Source organism: Eptatretus burgeri, chromosome 15 (genome assembly GCF_056783735.1).
Source record: "Eptatretus burgeri isolate ZD-2024b chromosome 15, Ebu_testis_v1, whole genome shotgun sequence".
In the NCBI taxonomy this organism is placed as follows: domain Eukaryota; kingdom Metazoa; phylum Chordata; class Myxini; order Myxiniformes; family Myxinidae; genus Eptatretus; species Eptatretus burgeri.
Window position 1 is genome coordinate 10,865,182 of NC_140975.1, and position 10,025 is coordinate 10,875,206.

The window sequence follows — 10,025 nt, forward strand, 5'->3', positions numbered from 1 at the left end:
TAGGTTTTCGAACCATTTTGGTACAATCTAACAACACGTTGTGTACAAGCGTCTGAAAGTAATCTTTGCCATTGTTTTACATTACCGTGAATTATTTTTCCTGATCATTCACATCTCGAGCAGAAGAAGAATATTTATTTTCTTCTCGCAAATCAACACAGTATAATAACAATTAAAAATGTGGTCCAAGCTGTTAGAAATCCTTACATTTTTTTTTCCCAAACCATTAAAATGATGTCTTTATACATGAAGCACACATGCTGTGACGTGATCCAGAATAAAGACACTGGAAGATATTATGTGTAGTTGTCCATGAATTACGAGGACATTTTGAACCTCCCCAATTTCTTCACCACCTTACTTTCCCCCTTCTCACCATTGAGTTATAGGCTCATAAAAATCCATAAACCACATCAAAGTAAGGGAGATGTTGTGATCAATTAGCAAGCTCGTATGAACATGTGATTCCTCTTATTATCACCCTTTCTCGATCATCCGGAGCCACCCTTCCTTCGTACTCTTCGTTTCTCTCATCAATTTCATTTTTCTCTTTCTGATTTCCTCCCCCAACCACCTTTTCTTTTATATATTATTGGAGTGCATCATTTATGTTGCACATGCATCACCATCATGAGACACAGTGCAGGACATGATGAGGTGCATATCAATGAAGGCAGAACCTCAGCACTGCGGACTGCGTCAAACAGCATCTGTTCACAAGGATCGAAAAGGCTCACGATGAGGGTCTTTGTGCGGGAGCCCCCCGCCCTCCCTCCAACACGGTTTTACTTTTTCTTTTTCCTTTTTAAACATCGGATGATGCCATATGCATTGCCATGATCGTACGGAGCTCGTCTTCCTTGTAGGCAACGACGAAGCTGCAGCTGCAGATTTGGGGGATTTTAAACAAAGTCAACGCAATTGTTTATTGAAACGTGCTTTTTGGAAATCTGGATTGTGAGATGGAAAGCGGTGGCTCACAATTAGGCCTGCCTCGCCCCGTCCTTATCAGCAGAGGTTTTTCAACGCAACAACTCGAAGGTTAATTAAATTCATCGAAGATCCAAGGTTAATCATTCCCTGCCTCTGGAGAGTTTGGATGGACGGATGTGCCTCGTCGTTCGGCAACATGTTTGCTCTGCAAGCAATGCCGTGAGGTTCTCAAGCAGTATATTTCAATCTATGCCTGGTGTTGGCTTCATGGTTAGGGGTGGTGGGCTTGGGATCCGAGGATCCTGAGTTCAAACTCCTCTTTTCTGTTGAATTAATACCAGGTGGGGTTGACTCTGCCTGTCATCCTTCTGAGGTCGGCAAAAATGAGTGCCAGCTTGCTGGTATCCTGTGTCGGAGTGGCGCCCCGTCCAGGATTGTACCCAATAGTCAAGGAGACTGCTTAGGCAGCACCAATGCTCTAAATCGAGTATGGTCCCCATGGAATGGAATGAAATATTTCAATCTGTTGCTGGAAAAGCTAAATGAGCGGCATGATGGGAGTGTCACATGCACTTTTGTCGTCAAACTAGCCTGGGTGTAGTTTAGTCGAGATCAGGATTATTGGGAAGGAGATCAGATGGCTTTTTGCGCATCCCCTGCACACATTATCAATACAAGTACTTAATTTTTTTTTCACAAGGGTGACCTGACGATTGCTTTGCTTTTCCAAAACTACGGCTCGAGCTTATGCATTTAATGTGTCGGTTCATCTTTGTGCCTTTGGACTTTGGAGATCGGGCTAGGCCGAGTGGGACAGAGTGAGCGACCAGATGTGAGTGGGATGGAGACGGTTTTGTTACGAACGCAATCACGCGTGACTCGCTTCACTCATCCGACAGCCTGTCCGATGCAATTTTACACTCGCAAATTAACATGGCTGTTTTGGGACACGGGCTCCATCATTTATCAGCATGAACCGTCTATTAAAAGGCATCGTCTTTTGTATTGCATCTCCTGTGGGTAAACTTGTACCTTATTTGCCTACTTTCATATTCCAATTGGATCTATGGTTGAAATATCACAAAAGGGTGATTTTGCTGGTGATAATTAGGTACAAGTCTGGCCATTTCTGGTTTTCATTTGCTCCAAAGTTGACTACCTCCCTTCTCCCTTATAGATTTTGTCACAGGAGTAACTTTCTATTTCAATTCACTGCTTCATCTATATATGCCTGTAATACTCTTCCTGAAAGAGACTTCCACCAGCTATTAGCGCTAGGTCCTCCAGCTTAATGTCCATTCGAGGAATTGCACACACACACACACACACACGCACGCACGCACGCACGCACGCACGCACGCACGCACGCACGCACGCACACACACACACACACTGTTGTATTGCCTTGCATGTGAAATACCATGGTGATAGTTTATGGCATAGTGGAGATTCAAACCCAGGTGAGACAGCTCAAGCGAGTATCCTTCCTGCCAGATTTATATTTCTCACTTTGAAGACCACTGGTAGAAGAATGACTCTACGTGGGACATTGTTATTATTGTGAGGGTTTGCCAGGAATGTTTATTAACTGTTTCATAAATCTTGAGCAGGTACTCTTGCAGTTTCATTACTTCGTGTCTTACTTTGCTTCTTCCTTCCCCACCCATCCCGTTTCCATGGTCAATTATAGTCCCCGCAGATGGGGACACTCATGGGAGTCTACCTTCCTTGTTTGCAAAACATCTTTGGCGTGATCCTCTTCCTGCGCATGACTTGGATTGTTGGCACCGCTGGAGTTCTGGAATCGTTCATCATCGTCATGATATGCTGCTGCTGTGTAAGTTTTCAGACTTCTCATGTGCCATTCATATGTACATACAGTAAGTGCACAGGCCCGGGTTAAAAGGTTTCAGGAAACCTTGTAAATAAGCCCTTCTATTGCACACAAGTGGCCACACATCCACCATTATGATGATACAGTATATATTATATATATATATATATATATATATATATATATACATATATATATATATATATATATATATATATATATATATATATATATATATATATATATATATATATATATATATATATATATATATATATATATATATATATATATATATATATATATATATATATATATATATATATATATATATATATATATATATATATATATATATATATATATATATATATATATATATATATATATATATATATATATATATATATATATATATATATATATATATATATATATATATATATATATATATATATATATATATATATATATATATATATATATATATATATATATATATATATATATATATATATATATATATATATATATATATATATATATATATATATATATATATATATATATATATATATATATATATATATATATATATATATATATATATATATATATATATATATATATATATATATATATATATATATATATATATATATATATATATATACATATACATATATATATATATATATATATATATATATATATATATATATATATATATATATATATATATATATATATATATATATATATATATATATATATATATATATATATATATATATATATATATATATATATATATATATATATATATATATATATATATATATACATATATATATATATATATATATATATATATATATATATATATATATATATATATATATATATATATATATATATATATATATATATATATATATATATATATATATATATATATATATATATATATATATATATATATATATATATATATATATATATATATATATATATATATATATATATATATATATATATATATATATATATATATATATATATATATATATATATATATATATATATATATATATATATATATATATATATATATATATATATATATATATATATATATATATATATATATATATATATATATATATATATATATGTATATATATATATATATATATATATATATATATATATATATATATATATATATATATATATATATATATATATATATATATATATATATATATATATATATATATATATATATATATATATATATATATATATATATATATATATATATATATATATATATATATATATATATATATATATATATATATATATATATATATATATATATATATATATATATATATATATATATATATATATATATATATATATATATATATGTGTATATATATATGTATATATGTATATATATATATATATATATGTATATATATTTATATATATATATATATATATATATATATATATATATATATATATATATATGTATGTATGTATGTATGTGTATACACACGAGGTCCATCTAAAAAGTAATGGGACTGACTTCACAGAAATTTTATTCCAAAAAATATATTGAAATCACAGCTTGTCCCCTTCAAAATAGTTTCCTTCCAGTCTCACACACTTGTCCATCCCCTTCTTCCACGCTTCGATGCACCCCCAGAGGCTTCTTCTGGAATCCTCCAGAGCTCTGTCGTCATGGCCCTTTTGATGGCCTCCACATCAGGAAATCGGGTCCCCTTGATCAACCCCTTGAGCTTGGGGAAAAGGAAAAAAAAAATACAAGGGGCCAAGTCTGGCGAATATGGAGGTTGCTCCAGATTTGGCATGTTCCTCTCCGCCAGAAACTGTCGGATGCTCAGGGCATTGTGAGCAGGGGTGTTGTCATGGTGGAGCACCCAGGCGTTTTTCTCCCACAGATCCCTCCTCTTGTCCCGGACTGATCTCATGAGGCGCCGGAGGAGCTCCTTGAACACGTATTGATTCACTGTTTGACCCTGTGGGAGAAACTCAAAGTGGACCATGCCCTTGATGTCAAAAAATGCGATGAGCATCACCTTGACCTTCGACGTCGATATCCTTGCTTTCTTTGGTATTGGTGATGCCGGACTTTTCCACTGACGACTCTCCCATTTGGTCTTTGGATCGTATTCGAATATCCACGATTCATCACCAGTAATGACTTTCCCGAGCAGGTCTGGATCGTTCTCGAAGCGCTCGATAATGTCTTGACGGACAGTGACTTTGCTGTTTCAGGTCCTCGGGCAACAGCTTGGGGGACGATCTTTGCGCACACCTTGCGCATTTCGAGATTTTCAGTGATGATGCTCCAGACAGTGTCCTTGTTGATGGAAAGTTATTCAGCAATCATCCTCACCGTGAGTCGACGATCTACGCGCATCATCTGCTTCACACGCTCGATGTTGTCCGCCGTTCTGCTCATTGAAGTTCTTCCAGACCGTGGATCGTCTTCAACCTCCTCCCGTCCCTCTTTGAACCTCTTGTGCCATTCAAATGCACGTGTACGTGACATCGTTTCTTCCCCGTAGACTTGCTGCAGCATTGCGAAGGATTCGGAAGGTGTTTTGCCAAGCTTGGCAAGAAACTTCAGATTGGCTCTCTGCTCACGACTCATAGCGCGACGACTCAGACTAGACAACATGTAAAGCACGACCTGTAAAAAAAAATCACACAATGAGCTCAGTCAAGCATCACCAATCTTATATATTGCTGGAATGTTGCGAAACACTGTGACGCAACCAGTTCATTCAAGTTGTGTAAGTGGAGCACACAGCAGGCTCAGTCCCGTTACTTTTTAGACGGACCTTCCCGTTTTTACATATATGTATATATAGTCGTGTCCTGCAAGTTGTTGCCTGCTATCTCCACATGTGGGTGGGTTTCAGCTGGTGAAACAGAGACCTGCCAGTCTCAAAGTGTGTGTGTGTGTGTGTGTGTGTGTGTGTGTGTGTGTGTGTGTGTGTGTGTGTGTGTGTGTGTGCGTGCGTGTGTGTGTGTGTGTGTGTGTGTGTGTGTGTGTGTCAACATATGTGGTTTCAGAATGTTGAATGGACCTGAAAACATACCTTTCTCCAAGGAACAACATCAAAGCTATAAATCAACTCGCTATACCAGTATTCCAATTCAGCTGCAGAAAAATTAACTGGCCACAATCAGAAATCAATAAACTGGATATCAAAACAAGGAAACTCCTCACCATCCACAATTTTTTTTTACAAAGTCAGTTCACCCCAAGAATGTACCGACCGAGATGAGAAGGAGGTCGCGGCCTGACGGAGTTCAACCAAGTACACAGAATGACAACTGCAGGATTGGCTGAATACGTGAAAAGTTCAACAGACTACCGAATCCAATTTGTGTACAAACATGAAGATGACAAACCAGAGAAGGTATCCCGAGCCCACCCTGCAAAAAAATTCCAAAGACAGATACGAATGGAAGATGTCACACAAAAAACCAAAACAACAACGAATGCAGCCCCAGTGGTAGCAAAAAATACAAAATAAAAATGTGGAACAAAATATCAACAGATATACAGTACACAGACAACTGGGAAAACAACAAAAGAGCAGGAAGGTATAAAAAAAACAAAGATCTTGACAGACTGGGGACAGATAAAGAAGGATCACTGGAATGGCTAAGAAGAGGTCAGCTCAACTGGGGTGGGGAACAAATCATAAATGCCCAAGACCAAGGACACGACACGAATGGCTTTCAGAAAATGGCAGGACGGAATCAATCTGACATATGCAGGTTCCGCAAGGTAGAAACAGAAACTACAAGCCACCTCCTATCAGGAAGTATACAACTCATGTCAGAACAGCTGTACACACAAAGACGCAACAAGAGTAATCCACCAGCACATCTTCAAAGCCTCAATATCCCAGTTCCACAAAACTCATGGAACCATGAGCCTAAAGTAATCACTGAAAACAAGGAAACATTGCTCAGGTACAACCTGATGATCCCATCGAGTGTGAACAGAGAAAACAAAGCATTGCAACTGGACATAGTACTGAGGGACAAAAATGAGAAGAAGGCATTGTTAATTGAGGTTTCAGTATCCAGTGATTTTGGCCTAAACAAGGAAGAAATTAAGAAAATGACCAAATATCAAGATCTCAAAAATGAAGTGAAAAGATCTTGGAAACTGAAGAGATCCGAAATTTTTACCAGTGATAATTGGGGCAATGGGAATGATTAAGAAAAGAACCTTACAGAGATCTTAAAAACCATTCCTGGGAATATTACTACCTATGAGCTACAGTTTGAAGCTGCGCAGGGCTCTGTGACAATCCTCAAAAGATTCCTCGGAACAAAACTTTGAGAACAAAACTTCACACCTTGGTCCATGAATCGAGACCGCCCTTACTGAAACGGAGGTGGATATTTCGAGACCTGGGAGGACTCTGTTCCACTTTCTGAAACCTGCACACGCGAGTGTGCACGCACACATGCACACACACGCACACGCACTCTAGAATGGGCTGACAGGGTGGCCTAGAGGTACACATACTTGCCTCTAAGCTGTCTATCCTGGGTTTGGTGGCCTAGAGGTACACATACTTGCCTCTAAGCTGTCTATCCTGGGTTTGGTGGCCTAGAGGTACACATAGTCACCTCTAAGCCGTCTATCCTGGGTTTGGTGGCCTAGAGGTACACATACTCACCTCTAAGCCGTCTATCCTGGGTTTGGTGGCCTCGAGGTACACATACTCACCTCTAAGCCGTCTATCCTGGGTTTGGTGGCCTCGAGGTACACATACTCACCTCTAAGCCGTCTATCCTGGGTTTGGTGGCCTAGAGGTACACATACTCACCTCTAAGCCGTCTATCCTGGGTTTGGTGGCCTCGAGGTACACATACTCACCTCTAAGCCGTCTATCCTGGGTTTGGTGGCCTCGAGGTACACATACTCACCTCTAAGCCGTCTATCCTGGGTTTGGTGGCCTAGAGGTACACATACTCACCTCTAAGCCGTCTATCCTGGGTTTGGTGGCCTAGAGGTACACATACTCACCTCTAAGCCGTCTATCCTGGGTTTGGTGGCCTAGAGGTACACATACTCACCTCTAAGCCGTCTATCCTGGGTTTGGTGGCCTAGAGGTACACATACTCGCCTCTAAGCTGTCTATCCTGGGTTTGGTGTCCTCGAGGTACACATACTCACCTCTCAGCCGTCTATCCTGTGTTTGAATCCCGACCCAGCTATAAACTATCATCCCAGTGTTTCACAGGCAGGGTGAATCATCAATGTGTGTGCCGTCCCTCTGATGGATGTTAAACTGGTGTCCACCTGCCAACAGTCGGTGGATGTTAAAGATCCCAAGGTGTCATTTGCAAAGAGTAGGTGAGCTATCACTGGCATACTAAAGAAATTACAAAATCATTCCCTAACGACTGCTGGAAGAGGGATGGCAAACCGTGTGTGTTCCTTTGACACTCAATGAATGTTCAAGTACATGAACATGTCTGCCACACTTAGCAGGGGTATCTCCCTGATATGGGGCAGTCACACTGCACTTCTCCTGTTCAAGTCCACTACCTTCCCTTCTTTAATCTCCTGTAACTGTAAATCATGCTGTAACACGCCTCTGCTTTCGTTGCTGGACTTAGCAGTTCACGTTGTGCTTTTCACTGGCAAGGAACTTCCCTTTCAGTTGGGATTTTTTTCAAGCCAATCGCTTTTACATGTTGATAATTGGCACCATTCCGATTCACAATCAGAAGGAAACTTTTTACAGGTGGATGTGTGACGTCAGTTATTGAAGTGATGTGTTACCTGTAGTATGAGCTGTGAATATTGGGTGCACGTATGATATCGTAACTTGTATTGTAAGTACAGTGTGTACATTATATGTGAGAGTGAATGAAAATCCGCATTTACTCGTCTTGCACACAAACCCCACAGGAAGTGTGTATGATGATCAGAACTCGTAAAAAACAAAACAATGTATTGCACCAGCTCATTGCCCAGAATATTTTCATCAATGATCTCTCTGAAAACTCTCTGGAAAACCCTCTTTATCTCTTTGCTGATGACTCTACCCTCTGCTGGACCATCTGTCATCCCTCAGACCGGCAAGCCGCAGCTTCTTCACTCTGCAGATCTGGATAAAACCACAAACTGGTCCAACATGTGAAACATGTCTTTCAATCATGATAAATCTCATGCTTTCACTATGTCTCTCCGAAAGGACCGTCGGGAACAAGCTTGCCTTCAAAGCCAGTCGCCGACTCGACATTCTCAGTTGTACAAAGTCCTTCCTCGGTCCACCTGAGCTCCTGACCACATGCAAAGCTTTCCCCTGCAGCTTAATAGAGTACTGCTCTCCCCTCTGGGCAGGTGCTCCCACCTCTCATTTTTCTCAGCTTCACGCTGTGGAAACTAAGACATTTAGGATCATTGGTATCTCCCACGATGAGGCTGTCTTTGGGTCTTCCACTATCTAACTGCAGGCAGGTCGGTGGTCTTTCTGTCTTTTACCCTCTCCTCTCTGGCCTTGCCCCCCCCACTCTGTCTGCGAGATGTCCTCCACCCCCCCAATGTTTCCGCAGAACGCTCAAAGTCCGTCAGCAACCCCCTTCTGGTAAAACTACTAAAATCAAGAATCACTGCTCACCTTCACTCTTTCATTCCCCTTTTTTCCTGCCTTTGAAACAAACTACCACATTCTCTTCAATCTCACTCTTCCCTCCAGGTATTCAAAACAGCTGTTCACCACCATCTTTTATATTCCCCCATCCAAAACCTCGATCTTTTCTAACCCCGCTAATCAACCCCAAACCCACCTCCTTCAAATTGCCTGCTTTCCTTCCTGAAAGTCCCTGTAATGTCCATCTTGTTTACCCTGTGTTCCCCACCCAATCCCTCTCCCTTCCACAGATGTAATGTCTCTGTTCCCCACTGTTTTGTCCTTCCCTCTCCCACTCCTCTTGCCTCCTGCTCCCCTTGTTGTACATTATGTGCAGTAGCTGTCATACGAGCCTCAACAGTGTCTACAAAAAAATGAAAATAAAAACTTACGGCGATCTGGCTACTTCAGGTACCGCGAATTGGTGAATATGTTTGAGTCATCTGAATCGATGACAAATAGGCAAGAAATGAGCGAACGTTTACAGGCTCACTGTTCACTTCCACTCATTTGTTCCCCTTTTCTCTCACCTGTGGAAACAACTT

The 10,025-nt window shown here is 39.2% G+C and overlaps 1 protein-coding gene across 1 annotated transcript in view; it reads left to right on the plus strand.

Annotated features, from left to right (window-relative positions):
* LOC147011494 (solute carrier family 12 member 4-like) overlaps positions 1-10,025 on the plus strand; it is a 271,136-nt gene that overhangs the window by 159,802 nt on the left and 101,309 nt on the right. Inside the window, exon 5 of the mRNA XM_085858008.1 lies at positions 2,624-2,770. Coding sequence (XP_085714134.1) covers positions 2,624-2,770 — 147 coding nt within the window. The remainder of the gene's footprint in view (positions 1-2,623; positions 2,771-10,025) is intronic.